This window comes from Eufriesea mexicana, unplaced genomic scaffold (assembly GCF_001483705.2).
Source record: "Eufriesea mexicana isolate 0111107269 unplaced genomic scaffold, ASM148370v2 scaffold944, whole genome shotgun sequence".
Taxonomy (NCBI): Eukaryota; Metazoa; Arthropoda; class Insecta; order Hymenoptera; family Apidae; genus Eufriesea; species Eufriesea mexicana.
In genome coordinates, this window is record NW_016909080.1 from 695,360 (window position 1) to 712,126 (window position 16,767).

The window sequence follows — 16,767 nt, forward strand, 5'->3', positions numbered from 1 at the left end:
ATTATATAAATTGATTGGAGAATCGATTAAATCAAGTAATAAATAGGAAAGTAAAACTTATATTTAAAAACAGGTTTTATAAAATGTAATATCCATTATAACTCAAAAAAATTCGTAACCTTGTTTTTGTCGTAAACAAATGCCGGCCCGCCAATAGCTTCATGTAGTTATAAGTAGGTATAAAAAGTAATTTATCATAAATATTATGGTTATGTTATTAAATAAGAAATTCATTACAATATAATGTTAATCTAATTTACGCAGGTTAATGTCATGTTATTAAATACATATAACATTGATAGTAAAATTGGATTTTAAAGAGTATTTTTGTAATTACTTTACAAGAAAAGAATGTCTCATATTATTGCACATGATGTAAATAAAAAGCCACGTACAAAGGATATTAAAATACAGGAGGATATTACATTTTTCCAAATGGGATTTTCCCAAAAGATTTTAGATGGGTTATCTGTATGTGGTTTTCAAAGGCCATCACCTATACAATTAAAAGCAATTCCATTAGGAAGATGTGGTTTTGGTATATAATATTTTTTCTGTATTTTATATTTTATGTAACTTATGTCTTAGCATCTTAACATCTAAATTGTAACTTTATATATTGCAGACTTAATAATACGTGCCAAATCAGGGACTGGTAAAACTTTAGTATTTTGCATAATATCACTTGAAATGATTAATATAGATATATCATCTGTACAAGTCTTAATATTAGCACCTACTAGAGAAATTGCTGTACAAATTGCACAAGTGTTTTCATCTGTAGGTTGTGAAATGAAAGGTAAATTTTTCAAAAATTTAAATTTATTTAATTTACTTATTTAATATAAAATTAGATTTATTTGCATAATAAGGAGTAGAAATATGAAATAAAATTTTTTTTTATTTCAGGTTTAAAAGTTGAAGTATTTATAGGAGGAATAGCTATAGAGAGTGATAAAAAAAAGTTAAATAAATGTCAGATAGCTGTTGGTGCTCCAGGCAGAATTAGACATTTAATTGATGAAGGATTTTTAAATGTTGAAAATGTTAGATTGTTTGTTCTCGATGAAGCAGACAAATTAATGCAAACTAGTTTTCAGAAAGATATTAAGTTTGTATAATAATAAAATCTGCATTGATATTACCGAAGTTATGAAAATGTTATTCATAATGTATTAAAATTTTCAGCTATATCTTTTCAAAATTACCATTAAGTAAACAAGTTATAGCATCAAGTGCAACTTATCCAGGAGACTTAGAAATCTTCTTACAGACATATATGTGCTCTCCTATTTTAGCTTCTCCAGACGACAATGAATTAACTCTTATTGGACTCAAACAGTTTGTAACAATTGTTCCTTCTCATCCAAATGCTATGAAACAGGTTTGTGTTAATATTTCCATTTTATATAATTATGTACAAATATATTAAGTTGATTTATAATTAATATGAATATTACATTTTAGATTCAAATAAAGGTAGATGAATTAATAAAAATATTTAAGAAAATTCCATTTAAACAAAGTTTAGTTTTCTCAAATTATCAAACAAGGTAAATATATTTACACTTTTTTTCATTTATTTTCTTTTGACTAATCATGTATCTTGTTTATATTTAAAATATGCTCTTTTTACAGAGCTCAGTCTGTATGTAACAAGATTAATTCTGTAGGGTTTGCTGCAACTTTTATTGCTGGAAATCAAGACATGACTGAGAGACTTGAAGCTATCAATAAATTAAAAACTTTCAAATGCAAAATAATGCTAACAACTGATTTAACTGCAAGAGGTATAGACGCCGATAATGTAAATTTAGTTGTAAATCTTGACTTACCTATAGATGCACCAACATATTTGCATAGAATAGGGAGAGCTGGACGTTATGGTTGTTATGGAGTTTCTATAACAATAATTGCGGAAAATGAGTTGGAAACATTAAAACAATTACTATTTTCTATTGGAGGTTCAAGTTTTTATTTACTGAAACTTCCTTCCAATTATCAAAATGATATTTGGGCCACTTCCAGTTCAGAATTTGAGAAACTTTATGCAAAATCTGATATTAATGATGAAAGTGAATTTAACGTTAATACTAATATGGAATTACATAATAATATAAAGTCAGAAAATAGTAAGACGATGAATAAAGAAGATGTAGATAACATATCATTTCCTGATACACAGAAAACGAACAATAATATAATTAAGCATGTTAATAACTATTATAATGTTTCTTGTTCAAAAAATTCACTTAATTTACAAAAGAAAATAAAAGTTAATTCTTTATTTATGCCAAAGACTAATATAATAAACGAATCTCAATGTATTGAAGAAGATAAGAAAGAGTCTACAAATACAACGTCATATAATTTTTCTAAACCTAAAGTTATACATAATTTTACATTAAATTTTTCAACAAATAATCTGTCTGACTGGCAAAAAAGTAATGAAAATGTGGTATTTAAAGTTGATTTATCAGATGTTAAAGAAGATGATTTATCAAGTTCTGATATTGATATGATTGTTGAACATACAAAGTATAATCCTCATGGAAAAAATACAGAAAATTCTTCATTATGTGATAATTCTATAAAAGTTAAATTATATTCTGAAAATACAATTTCTAAGAATACTATATGTAATGAAATATGTCAGCTGGATTCAGCACAAGAAATTCATTACATTGAGGATAGTAATGCAATAGCTGATACTGCAATTGTATCAAATAGTATTCAAGAGGACGTGGATGCTTTTGTTCTAAAAGAATTAAATTCTTGTCTGTTCGAACATGTAAAAAAGTTAAGTACATTTAATGATGAATTGTGTTTAAATGATGAGAAAATGTTATTAAAACAGGCACTTACTTGGAAACAAAAACTTGATTTTGAGATTAAATTATTAAATAAAACAATGGAATTCATGAAAGAATCTATTCAAAAATTTATATATCAGGAACATATTGAAATGCTTCAAGTATTTTATAAAATACAAAAGCTAGCTCTCTTATGTATTTATCCAGAAATTCGAAACGATGATGAAATAAATGATACCTATTTATATTTTACAATTTCTACAAATAAAAATATACTTGGAATATATAGTGAAATAGAAAACTTCCACAGCTCCCACCGAAAATCTGGAACAGGATTTAACACATACTTTCCATACCCTGTCAAAATAGATTCATATATGCCAAACCTTATGATTTTGAAAACAGATATAAATCAGTATCATACGGCATTACACTATTTACATTCAAATCCTTATCCTAGAGAAAAGTTATTGCAAATAGTAAGTTTTGTGGCATTCATTGATGAAGTCAAGAAATATAACTTGATAGAAAAATTAGAAGCTTCAAAAAGTTTTTCATTTAATAAATTATTAACAGTAATAAAAAACGAATTATGCAATAAAGATGTAGATAAAGATAGATATACAGAACAAGAAAATAAATCATTAAAATATCTTGATAATACAGATCAAGATAAAAACGTTAATTTAAAGGATGATATTTTACATAATGAATTAGTCGATATTCAAGATATAAGTGATATCACCATTGAAGAGGAAAACATAACGCTTAATCATGATAAGTGGAATAAAATGAGTAATAATTACAGTCCTGATAATTCAGGTAATTCAGTGTCAACTGAATTTACTTCAGACGACTCTATGAAAATAGTAAAATTTACAGAGTACGAAAGTTGTAACTTGTGTAGTAGTATATCAAATACTTCTTCTAATGAAAATAGTACTCTTCCGGATTATAAATCTGAAAATGAAAAAATATGTGCAAAACACAAATTTCATAAGCAGAACATAATTCAGAAGCAAGATGATACGATTAAAGAAAAGGAACAATTTTTGCACGAAGTGACAGAAATTCATTTGAATGGCACGTCATGTAATTCAGACAATAGATTATCTGATGGAACTAACATGTATGAAAAACAGTCAAAGTCACGAATACAACTAGATTTATCATCTAGGTCTTGTCAAGATATTTCTGTTTCTCAAGAATTATGCATAAATAATGAATCACATAATTTTATATCTGTTTCTAATGAAAGTCGAAATTACAATGTAAAAAATATATCCCAGAGACATTCAGATGATAATGTTACAACTGATATAATTGATATTTGCAATACTAATTGTTGTAATAATAAATTACAACAAAGGTCAGAAAAATCTGCAGATACACAATATGATACTTCATTTTACAATTATGTGCATAAAGTTCCTGATACTAACCAAATGGAAAATCATATATATTCTCCTAGAAATTCCTTAAATTATAATTTTTCAGAGAATACACATAATTTTCGTTATCCATTGAATGAAAGCGTTAATGAAACGGATATTGATCAGTTTTTATCATTATTAAGAGTTGAAACAGATCGACTACATTTAGAACTTTATAAATCAGAAATGTTTCGTAATTTAATGACAAATCGGAATTGAAATTAGTTTACTAGATCGTTATATAAGAAATTTGTGAGCAAGTGGTAGTAAATTTAAATTTAAAAAATATTGTGTAAAAGTACATAAGTGAAACCACTTTTTTATAAAGCGTAGTGCGCGAATGACATTTTAATAATGTATTATTACATGGTTTATTCGATATTTGCTAATCGGTATTCGTTAACTGTTCGTTAACATCATTGTTAATTTCGATAAAAAATTGCGAGAAATCATAAATACAAATTGTTAATTATGGAAATAATATATGCAAAATTATTGCTCTCATAGAACATTTTGTATTTCGTACATAATTATATTATCTAATAAAAATTGTGAAATATATCCTACACATCCTATTTGATATATCACATAAAAGCTTTTGTATACTTTTTTAATTTAATGGAACCTAACGTTTGTATATATAAATTTTTATACGTAATATATAAATATTATTCTTTATGAAAAATTAATTTAAGTAATGTCTGATTTAATAAAATCACATTTCTTTCATTTCTTTTGTTGAAAATACTAAGTTTAATCATATTCATGTTATTGATTTTAAATTATGCGAACATGTACGATATTTGAATCATAAATTATATAATATTGGTAGTGTAAAAATAGTAAATTAATTTTATTTATTTCAATGTCATGTGCTGATTGTGAGTTAGAGAGATCAGGTTTCTAAGGCGTTTTTTTTAAGGAGAACAAGAAGAAAAAAACCACCTTACGAAACTCGTCTCGTGAGAATTTGGGGTACGCGCTTGTTGTGTCCGTCCTTTATTCGCAAAATAATCGTTTGAGCAGCCCGCCTAGTATACTTCAGTCGGTTACCACGTGCTTTCGCGTGAAGGAGTCTCTTAACGGTGTTCGCGGATGTCGTATGGTGTTAATTACTAAATCTGTCATAATTATTTTTCATAAATTATATTCGTTTGTTCATATACGTTTAGTGTTAAGAAAGAAGTATGTCATCCTCTAGAAAATATTTCAAAAGGATCCCAATATATATAGTAGATGGTCATGATGAGGTGAGTTTCCGAATATCCAACGTCTTCCTAGTTTGTTTACATCGCAACTTATTCTCTCTAAATTTCCTTGTTAGCACACTAGGGGCGCTACAAGCGCTTCAACTGCCAATGACGAATTGGTCACGTGATTAAAAGCGTTGGAAATTAGAAATGTACGACGTAAAACTTAAACGATAGAAATTTGAAATTTTTGTGAATTTTTGCATTGTTTTATTAGGTTCTACCATTTATATATCGGTGTTTGGGATCGAAACATCTTCCGTTCGAAGGAAATACGTTCGTGCATTTAGATTCGCATCCCGATATGCTTATACCGAAGACAATGTTGGCGAACACCGTATGGGATAAAAATCAATTGTTTAGGTATTTGAAATTTCATATATATATTAACAAGATTTTATAATTACGTATTTACCTATTCGTTTATTTATAGTTTATTCATTGAAAATGTAAAGACATATTTTATTTGCAGGTATCAAAGATAACAATTATCGGTATCAATAAATCGTTACAAGGTTATAGAAAAATTGTACGCGTTAAAAAGATTTGTGCAATCTTACCATTTTTTGCTGTACATATGCGTTGAATTAATAATGCTTAATTATTTATTCATTATAACAAATTCATTTTCTATTTGTTTTATTATTGATTTTTGTGTAATCTTTCGGTTTAATATACTATACTTTAATGGATAGAAAAATTTTATAAAATATGAATATAAAATGTAGGTTAAGTAGGCGTTACAGTTATATTAAACGGGGTCTATACATAATGGAGATGAGAATATTTCAAGGTCATTTTTTCTTCTTTAGTCAAACGATTACGACGAGCTTGTTATTTCTCTTAGTTGAAGTTATTAAAAATGAAAAATGCTTCGATGAAATTATTCTTTATTATATTAATATATATTTATATATTAAAATATTCCTTTTAGATTTCAATCGATTTTAAGATACTAAATTATGTCTTTGTTAATAGTGAAATTAGCATCGAAAACTGGATATTACCTGCTGCGTACGCCGGTCACTTTAAGCACTTGATCTGGGTCAAACCACCGTGGGCAAATCAGATGGTCGATGGCGTGACAACCTTCTCCATCGGCAAGCATAAGGACAACGGATCAATAAGGTAAGTTTTGATCATATTATTGCATGTATTTCCATCTCATGTTAAACCGAATCATGTTTATAAACACATTATTAAAGGCTTCGAAGTTATGATGGCTATTAATCATTATATTTCATTTGTGTATTGTGTAAATACGTAAGTGCAGGAGCGTATATCGATTCCCCGTTATATATCTTTATCGCTATCTGTGTTCATTTGTGATTCATTCATTTGTATCAATATACAAAAAAACAAACTTATCAAAAGGTTACATTATCAGGATGTCTTATTACATTATTTTTCTATAATAATATTGAAATTAAAAAAATTTTAAATAAAAAGAATTACATATTAGTTAAAAAACTAATCAACTTATTATGATAAATTAGATAGCGATAAAGATTTTTGAAGGACTTATCGATACAGAAGAACAAAATAGGAAGAGAAAAGAAAGCTTTAGGTAATTTAACCCAAAACATTTCCATTTTATAATATGTAAAATAAAAATAACGGCAGATCCGTAATGAGTTGTAAATTATATCTTCGGAAGGCGTGGTTTTTTGAATTATAATGTGCTCGCACTGTATGTTTATTAGGATACATAGAGTAATTCGTACGTTGTGCGTAGATAAAGTGTCGGATAAAATAGATGTTCACGATGTTCACTCGTCATTTGGATTCAGAATTATTTTTCACTTCGTTAGAACGAACGAGGATTAAGTGTTTGCTCTCGTGCCGATTAGCATTTAGAACACGCCACTTTGTGTACATTTAGTATAGCTATAGTGTAATATTACACGTGTCCTCTTGTATATTGAAACAAGCATCAGAAAATTGTCGACAGGTGGTGGTGGAACCACCTTCGATACCAACCGTTGCATCTTACCCTTGCCACAGTGTTATCTCAGTTTACGTCTGGTAACTTGTCGAATAATAAAATGGTACAATTAATTATAATATTATTATAGATGTTTTAAATTGTGCCTATTTCGCTGTGCCTAGGAAATAATGCCCAAAGGAACAATGAATAGCATAATTTTAGTCAAAGTCAAGGTATTGGAAAATCAATGTCAGTATCGTGTTATATATCGTATTCTTCAAATTGACTCTCAAAGGATTGATCCGTTTTCTTTAAAATACCATGGAAAAAAGGGCGATGGGATGTTGAATCTGCATGAACGGATTTTATATTGTTGTTAAGTTGTATGCATTATTATTCGATTATCTCGCATTAGAGAAAATTGCCTCGATACTTTTCATGCTCGATCAATTATCGTAGATATTTAATACGATAATATTATTGCAATATTGGTCGTTTATTAAAAATGGAACGTTTGCGTGATAAAATACATATAGGATTATTATTTGAAATATGTTTGAGCATGTGATGAAACGACAGAAGTCATAATACCGCATCGTAAGACGGTAATGCACATAAAATATCATAAGGTTTGAGTATGATTCATGAAGTATATATATACTGGTTTTATTGTTCTGTCATGGTTCTTTGTGTGCGCGTCATTCAACGATATGAATGATTGCTCCTCTGTTATGAACACCAGGTCTAATGCAAGTATTTAAACTCGTACATTACGTTACATCTATAAAGACGTAACATCGTATTTTATAACTTGATCACGGTGTAATTATATTCTGACCATAACGCGATACGTTCAATTAGCCGGGTAATTTCGTTTTAAATTACTGCGACTAACATGACCATCTAAATCAATGGCAACACGCTGTCAGCTTCTACGTGATATATCATAATTTAAATCATGGTCACTGACCTTTTATGAATATTAAGCTTAGGAGAGGATCGTGCAAAGTATCGTATCGCGCGCAAACTTCAATGAATAATCAATAAATTAGAAAAATATTTCAAATACGATATGTTTAATAAATTCTCGATATCTTTAAACAGTTTCTTCATTGAATTTTCTTTTCATTAGGTGTTATCGTCACTTCGTGTATCTCATGCCTTTTGATTCGAATTTTAATCAGTTATTATATCGTACATAATTACTTCCATCGGTATCAAAATTGCTATACATTCTATTGCTTCTTTTTTACATATAGTTAAATTTCGAGGAAAGGAAAAAAAGAAAAAGAAGAAAACTCATTAGTCACAATTGACTGTATATTTCGTTTCTCGTGTACAAGGTGCTAACACAAAATCAAATTCTCTTCAAACTTTGATGTTATACACTCGGATAGAGAATCATTCTGCATGAATAATCCTACGATCTCTCGAAAATGAGTATCTACCTCGAGATCGGTCTTGCTGTACACCGCGATCTTCTTGAATATCGGTTTACACGGTTCGAGGAAGGTGGTAGACACACGTCGCGATGAAAAGTCGTCACAGTCGGTTAATCTACGACGGAAGGGGTAAAACTTGGTTGACAAGGCACGAGGGTGAGCGCGGAGCGGGACGGGTTGGGGTAAAAGGAAAAAGGCAGGTAAAGTAGCAAAGGGAAGCCGACACGGTGCGCCGCGGTGATATCTGCCAAGAAACTGGTGGCCGTGATGTAGCGCTCCGCCGGGACTTGAGTTATGTTTCTCGAATTACCGTGGATATATGCCCGTGTACCGTGAGTGAAGCACGCGAATTATGCCGTTGTCAGGACTTCGCTGCGTGCTCGTGTGCTTCCGTTAATTCCTTATCGGATGAATATTTCGATTACATCGATTACTTTGCCACGCGATTGCATGGAATCCTAGGTATCCACCTAGATCGCAGCACAGCTTTGCGTTTGCAGTTTCAGCGTTTTAAATATTTGTCAGATGCTTAACGATTCGAGAAATCGGCCGCGATTAAACCGACCGCAAAAGGTGGAACGTTACTTCGAGTGATGGGTATCTCGGTTGTAGTTATCCTTGACTTATAACGCGATAGGTATACAGGTGAAGTTGAACGATTTTACGTTTTACGTGTACGAAAATAGGAGTCTTTCTAATTTCATTGCTCCAACGTGCATATGTACATACATATATGTACATACGTGCATACATCGGATCTCAGCAATAATTTCTTCCTTGGTAAAACACGTTCATTTTATTTTCGAACGAATTCGCTAGAGGGTATGTTAATTTCGAAATTAAGTAAGATCGGCTTGTTGCCGAGGGTAAAAGCTATTACATTTGTTGGATCGTTTTGAACAACATAACTCAATTTCGCCGTTGAATAACTAAACGCATAAAACGTGTGACAGCATCCTGTATCATTAACTATACGTGTAACCATTAAAGTGAATTACGACGGGGACAACAATTTGCCAGTTCCTAATAATTGCCCCGTAGTATGATCAAGGTACCGTAGGTAGACCGTCCTCTTGATAAAATCTAAAATACGATGCCATCGACCGCTTTTCGTCGAAGTTATACATATGTAATCGCGTGTACCCACGCGCAGGTGCCGATCGAGAGCGGATCGATTTGCATCGACGACCCGCAGGATGCACACGACTTTCGTTATTCCTAGCTTTTTGTATGCTCTGCGCGTATCATCCCTCTTTTTCCTTTTTTTTTTTTAATGACTCGGCGCTATTGGATGCGCATAATCACTGATTTTCCTTTGCCAGGTGACTACCGGATAGCAAGCAAGGACGATGTCGTTAAATCGCTCTCAGATGGATTTTTTCTGTTTAATCGAACAGTACGCAATGGGAGCTAACGTTCAGAGTCGTTTCCCTTTTGGAGTCGATATGCGAATTCCGATCAAAACGCCTGAGCTCGGATTTGGAATTAAATGTTTTTTGCGTCAGGCTAATTACTGGGATCGCTAGCTCGCCGCTGGTTTAATGAATTTGAGACGTAGCCATTACGGTTTCGTAACACCTTCTGCCATTTTTGGCCAGAGTATTTATTTTCCTTTCGAATTTTTCGCACCGAAGCCGACGTATCTATCCTGTAATTATACGCGATTTTAATTAGAGCGACACCTACAATGTACGTCGCGCGACCGAAACGTGAGATTTAAATTACGCATGGTCATTATCTTTTTGTCTCGTTTTCGTAAAATGAAATTCTTGCACGCCTCGCGATAGAAAATTTCCCTTCCGCTATCCACGTGTTTTCATTTTCCACTCGCCTTGATTCACCGATGACTCTCTTTTTCGTTGTCGTCGTGAAGGAAGGGCTGAAGGAGCTCGGTTGTGGGGGGATCGCGACAATGGACAATGGCGCAATAATCTACAATAGAGATCCGCTTGGAGATTCCGTGTCGAATGAATAGGGCCCCTAGGACAATCATCTCGTAAACTCGGTTTCCTTGCACGCCCCTCCCCTATCGTTCCGCGGAGTGTGTTCCTCTGCTCCGTATTTCACGTTTCGTGGTTCTGCGGACGCAAGAATCTGAATCACCTACTTATGCGAACTTGTTCTAACTAAGGAAGTTTCCTCCCTGTATTCCACGGGATAACGTGACCTACGTTACCTTGTATCTAGTTACGGTAGTTCGATCACCCGGCGAGTTCCTTTCGTTGCTCGCTGACAAAAAGCGTCCAGCATCCATCCAACAAATTACGCGATTTGCAAAACATCGAACGTTCTTCGTTCTCCGGGGGAAAGTTTAGCTTAATCCGTCCGAGTTGTTACGCGTAATCGTTTTCTTCGATCGTATGCGCGTTACAACACGCGAGATTTTCCGCGAACAAACGCTATCAAGGCTCTCAAAAGGCAAAGAGAGATTCCTGGCTATCTCGAGATAACGATACCTCACAGAATACCTGGAACGTGATTCGCACGAAAACACTTACGTAATTGGGCCCCTCCTGTTATTCAACGTCCGGTACCACGTCTACGGAGATCTCGAGCATTCCTCGAATTTCTGGAAAAACAGCTCCGATGTCACGGAATACGCGATCGGCGTAATGTGTCCCCATACCGAGTACATGGGAGTAAATACCTGCCGTGGCTGAGAGACTCGACTTCGTGTCCCGGTTCTTTGAATACCGGTATGGTAGAAGCACGTCGAGATTTTCACTCGGTGTCTTAATCGCATAACTTGTTCCCGGTAATGCAAGCGCGGCTTATATTTCCTGCTTTTTCCCCCTAGGAACGTTTATCACCGCATTAGGAACGCGAGCCGGAGAAAAGTTCACGGGTTGTAGAGCACAAATTGCTCTACGCTTCGCCGTTTTGAACGGTCGTCTTTGTCGCTCCACCCATCCTTTCCACCATTCATCTGCATCCCCATGACGCACTGACCATCGCATTATTTATAATTTACGTCTGTTACGCGTATCGCGTTACGTCTGTTTGCGGAAACGTTCAAATCCACGCGTGAAATTAGTTGCAATTAAATTTCCACCGGAACCCTCTCCGACGTTTCATTCGTCTGTTGCTCGAATATTCATCGCGTACCGTGTGTTTTTACGACACGTGTTTAAGAATGCTCGCGTGGAATTCCAATTTTTCCTACGACGAAGGTTCGAGCGTAAAAATTGTTTGCGTTCAATGGAAATCACGACGATTAAGGATAGGTTAATTTAAAAGTTACGTGTACGTGTATGCGCGTCGGTCTCGTTCCCCTGTTCGAACCGTATTCGCGAATTAGAATTCGTTATATCGCTCTTTGAGAGAAGAATAAAAGCAGCTGCTAATTGAAATCCCTTTCGTCGTCGATTCTCTTTGGTACGAGCTGCCCCGATGATCTTATCTAATTTTTACATTCGTGTTCGTTGCGAAAGCGAACGTCGAACATTTTTACAGCTGACGCGGGGAGCTATCGGTTTCAGCGAAGGTCGCGCGCAATTAACATAAACGCTTCGTGCAACCTGAAGGCGTGACGTCGCAGATTCGAGCCGATAACGCATCGTGACTGCATCAGGCTGCATCTGCACGTGCATCGCGTGTGCCGCGCGGTGAATTTGTTCCGTGAGGTCGCGGAATTCCTAGGTGAACGTTAGAGAGACTGGTGTCGTCCAATTGGTAGCCTTGATTTCCGTGGCATCCAATGGTCGACGATGGTACACTTTCCAGGAAGAGGTGGCCCAACTGCCGCCGTCAGAGTAGGAGGACAGTGGTTGCTCGAGGTGGGAGAAATTGCAGTGGATGGTGAATGCAATCGTCAGCCATCAAGACTTCTTTTTCCTATTGCCATTACGAGCTTTGTCTATCGCCATTGACTGCCGCTAAGGTGGGGAATCGGTAATTCTTCGTCGCGTGTACGTTTTCCGTTGTTGCTCGCGATTTCTCCATGCGCCATTCTTTTAACAGAAAAATGTTTCATCCCTATCTATCGCGAATCGATTTTTGGAAAAAGTAAAAGTAAAGTCTTTCCATTCAATGTACATTCCATTCCGATCTTCTCGTTGTTACTTCAAGCTATTAGAAATTTCGTTCTTCCCTTCGCAATACGGTAGTCTTACACGTCGATAGGTTTTAGCGGAAGTTATCGCTCATTTACGGATAGAAACGAATCCGATATGGATTAAATCGATACGAGAGATCGTTGTATACCTATCTGCTCGCCTATCGCGATGCAATTATTTTCTATAGCGGTTACTATCCGATTCCATCGAGCAGTCGATTCATCGTCATTAATATCGCCGAGCGAAAGCGTACCGGTATATTTTGAGAAATGGGAGGGCAATAGGTCGAGGCAATGGTAACACCTATACCGATACACGGTGCAGCAGGGCCAGTGTAATCAACGCGAAGAAATAAAAGGGTGTTGGTTTAAAGAGTGTTCGAGGTGATGGCAGGTCAGGGCCGGGAAGGTAGCACAGGAACACGTCTCAAGTCGCAGGAGCGTGGGCGCCAGTTGGCATATCACGATCGTCGTCAGGTTGCTCTACACATATCGCCGGTTCTTGGTGAAAAGAACAAAAGGGGCCGCCACCGACGTGGACCAATCGCGAGCGTGGTCGCTGCACGACTCGACCCCGAGGAATTAGTAGCATCGACCTCGCAGGGGATCGGTTCCTGGGGATCTCGATCCTCCTACTGCTCCCTTCTTCGTCGTGGACGCTCGTTGCTTCTTCCCTGCCGATTGATTCGTCGTGGTTGCCTCCTAATTGATCGTTAGCCGTGTAACACCGAGCCCGGTACACCGGTTCGAAACGTTCTCGATCGGTTCGCGTATCGTTCTCGAACTCGCGAGGATCGATCTGCACGTGAGATGCTCGCGCGTTCCTCGGTGGTTGCGTGCGAACTCGCGGTTAATTGCGATTGCACGATATGATTGAGGGGGAGAGATTTTATCGCGACAGGCGTGCGTGTGCGCGTGAACAAATAAATCTTTTGTGGAAACACTTGGAACGTTCGTAATTGATTCTACGATTGGAATACGATTGGAATACGAGCGAATCGAACGGCGGTCGAAGGCTCGTTTGAATATTCGAAGTGGACAACGAATTTCTGGTAAAGGTCGTTGGCATTTTTTGCTCTCGTTTCCACGGAATTTCGCGAGTACGCGGCCAATCTTGGACTGTCTCGTTACGAGATCACGGTTGAAAAACTCGTCTGGGAAAAAAAAGAAACTTCGGCGCGGTAACTTGAATGACAATTAGAGCAGGATCGGATGGAATTTAGGCCGCTGGGTCCGATCAGACACGCACGCTTAGCCGGAAGCCTATTAAGCTGGAATTTCATAATGGGGGAGTGCCTGTTGACTATAGTTTCGATGGGTTGTGCAACTTTCGCTCGTTACGGTGAACAATCGGGTCTCCTTCGAACGCGTATCTGAATTAATTATTCATCCGTGTTTTACGACAAGTACGATAACGCGAATACACGCTCGTGTTTCCGATACTGGCGCACGCGTGATTCTCGAATAATGTAAACAATGGAGGAAAAGGAAAGAAAAGGTAAGAGAAACGTGACACAACGACGGAGCCGTTGTTTTAGATCTTTTGTTCGATTTTAATTTCAAGAGAGCTCGAAGAAGATGAATTTGCATTCGCAGCTTTCACGCGGAACATATTCCAGAAGCAATCTTTCGTATGCTTGATTACACGTGTACGAAAATAAGCAGGAAGTTTGGTTATGTTCGCGTTTCGAGATACAACAAATAATTATGCATAATTGACGTCGGTGGATGTGTGCATACGAGAAGAGGTAGGTAGGTAGGTAGATTGGTAGGGTGTATGTCTGATTCCTGCGAGTTTAGAGCAGATGTTGGTTAAGTAGGGTGCCGTGTGCGGTACACGTAACTTTGGTAAATGTAATTCCACGAAATTAGAGATACGTTTAATGCGAACAATAATGCATAAGGACTCGTTGCCATGAGCATTGCGCGACCGGCCTCGCGTTTCCTCCCCCAATTACATTCGATTCTTGGTATTACATACGTTCGCATGACTCGTTTTTAGATTCCTCAACAGAGATACGTGTATTGCCGGGAGGTCCGATCTGGATGATGATGATTACGATGATGATGATGAAGATGATGGTGATGGAGATGGTGATGGAAATTGCGATCGTGACGGACGGTAAATACGTACATCTGTCCCTGAATCCCGAAGCGTAGTGTGTAGAATTAAGTTGTGTTTACGATGTGAATGATACCTTGGCAACTATAAGGGATACTGTATTCGAATGGGAAAAAGTGTTACACGAAATAAGCAGCTGTTGTAATTACAGTTACGGAAAGGGTATAATTGCGATGAGAAATACCGTGCAGCACGTTACGTTACCGACGATATATGACTTGCACAATTTTTCATCTTTACGCGCGTTTCTCCTTCAATTTCTCAGTTTGAAGTTTCAAAGTTAAAAAGCGGTAATGCCTAGGGAAGCAATTTCGTTATTTGTCACAGTCCGACTCGCGCGTAACTCGTGAAACCTATAAAACATATTGTAAAACACACCGAGGTATTGCGTGGAGCAGCGCAAGGGAGGAAGAAAGCGAGTCGCGTTATCCGTGCATTTCCATATTTTTCGCTCGCGTGCATTAACGCGACAAGAACGTTTCGCGGCGAACAATTCGAGAAACAAACATCTGTCTTGCACCGGCATTTTTCCCGGCCGCGATGCAATAATATCGAATACTTTAAGACATCGATCAACGGGACCCGAGCTGTCGTTTTCACTCGTCGGATTTTTCGAACGGAGTGAAATAAAAGAAGGAAATTCCATCGTTTATCGATGCATACGTCCTGTCTCGATTATCCGTATCAGTGCTGTGTATTCAAAGCCGTGCTATACCCAATTGAAATATGAAGACAGCTGAATGAACTCTTTCATTTTTCTACCGCATTTGCTGTCAATAGAGCCGCGCTAGTATTATGGCAGATCGAAATCACACAGAGGGAAACGTATTCGTGTACGTATATCGTTCGACCGGCCGCGTGTTTCAGGCCTCTGAATGATTGCGGGTAATGTCCGACCGATTCCATACTCGATCCCGATTAAAAATAAGAGCAAAATATCCCACGTGGCTTGTCTGGACACCGGCGATTCGTTGAATGCACGCTCGAGAATGTCACGTTACGAGTGTACTATCTGACTTGGAGCGAGGTCGCCTTGTCAGAAGCAGCCTTGCAAGGCTGATACCACGTCAGCCTCGTACCTACGCGGAGAGAACGGTTATTTTAGCCCGCCTCTAGAAAAATCGCTTCCCACTAGAGCAGCACGCGAGACCGAGGAGAGAGAAAATGCATGGCATTCGAATTGCGGCTGCGCGCGCGAGCACACGCTTCGAAAGAGGGCCGGACAACCCCGCGTTTTTACGTTTCTTCGCGTAGTGTGCACCAACGTATCGACGGTTCTCGTTCACGCTCATGTGGTTACCAATAGTCACGATCGGTCCATATTTAAATACCAGACGGCCGTATTAGGCCTCGACTCTATTATTTCATCAACCAGATGCGTAATAAAACTTGCTGTCGAGTAGCAACAGCTTGGAACTGGAATGCATCGTTGCGCAATGTCGCTGTTCCTTTCGGAGCATCGTAAATCTGAAAGCCAGCTGTTCCCCAGCTATCAGAAGTAATAGTTTGGATTTTCTCCGCGACGTCGAACAAAGTGTTCTCCTTATTATTATCCAACTCTCTCGTTACACGCCCGGCTCCTTTCTACGTCAGTTACACCTTTCATTTTTCCATCCATCCATCCATCCATCTATCCATCTATCCGTTCATCCATCGCGAATCGTCATCACCCGGTTTCGTAACACTCCCACTCGTATTTCCCTTACGTTACTTGCATTTACACGAC

The 16,767-nt window shown here is 36.8% G+C and overlaps 2 protein-coding genes across 2 annotated transcripts in view; both read left to right on the forward strand.

Moving 5' to 3' along the window:
* Nucleotides 1-342: 342 nt before the first annotated feature.
* Nucleotides 343-4,465, forward strand: LOC108547119 (uncharacterized). Its single transcript, XM_017899506.1, has 6 exons — nucleotides 343-538; nucleotides 626-799; nucleotides 910-1,111; nucleotides 1,189-1,384; nucleotides 1,468-1,553; nucleotides 1,639-4,465. The coding sequence occupies exons 1-6, from the start codon at nucleotides 352-354 to the stop codon at nucleotides 4,463-4,465; spliced, it is 3,672 nt and encodes a 1,223-aa protein (XP_017754995.1). The 5' UTR covers nucleotides 343-351.
* Nucleotides 4,466-5,433: 968 nt separating this feature from the next.
* MESR6 (misexpression suppressor of ras 6) overlaps nucleotides 5,434-16,767 on the forward strand; it is a 661,040-nt gene continuing 649,706 nt past the window's right edge. The window contains exons 1-3 of the mRNA XM_017899507.1: nucleotides 5,434-5,496; nucleotides 5,714-5,859; nucleotides 6,475-6,624. Of these exons, the coding sequence (XP_017754996.1) occupies nucleotides 5,434-5,496; nucleotides 5,714-5,859; nucleotides 6,475-6,624 (359 nt within the window). The remainder of the gene's footprint in view (nucleotides 5,497-5,713; nucleotides 5,860-6,474; nucleotides 6,625-16,767) is intronic.

Bases quoted from the DNA above. Each gene is read 5' to 3' on its own strand.
- LOC108547119 (XM_017899506.1), top strand. From the start codon at position 352: ATGTCTCATATTATTGCACATGATGTAAATAAAAAGCCACGTACAAAG. The intron at 539-625 runs GTATATAATATT...TATATATTGCAG, and splicing joins ATTAGGAAGATGTGGTTTTG to ACTTAATAATACGTGCCAAA. The intron at 1,112-1,188 runs GTTTGTATAATA...TAAAATTTTCAG, and splicing joins AGTTTTCAGAAAGATATTAA to CTATATCTTTTCAAAATTAC.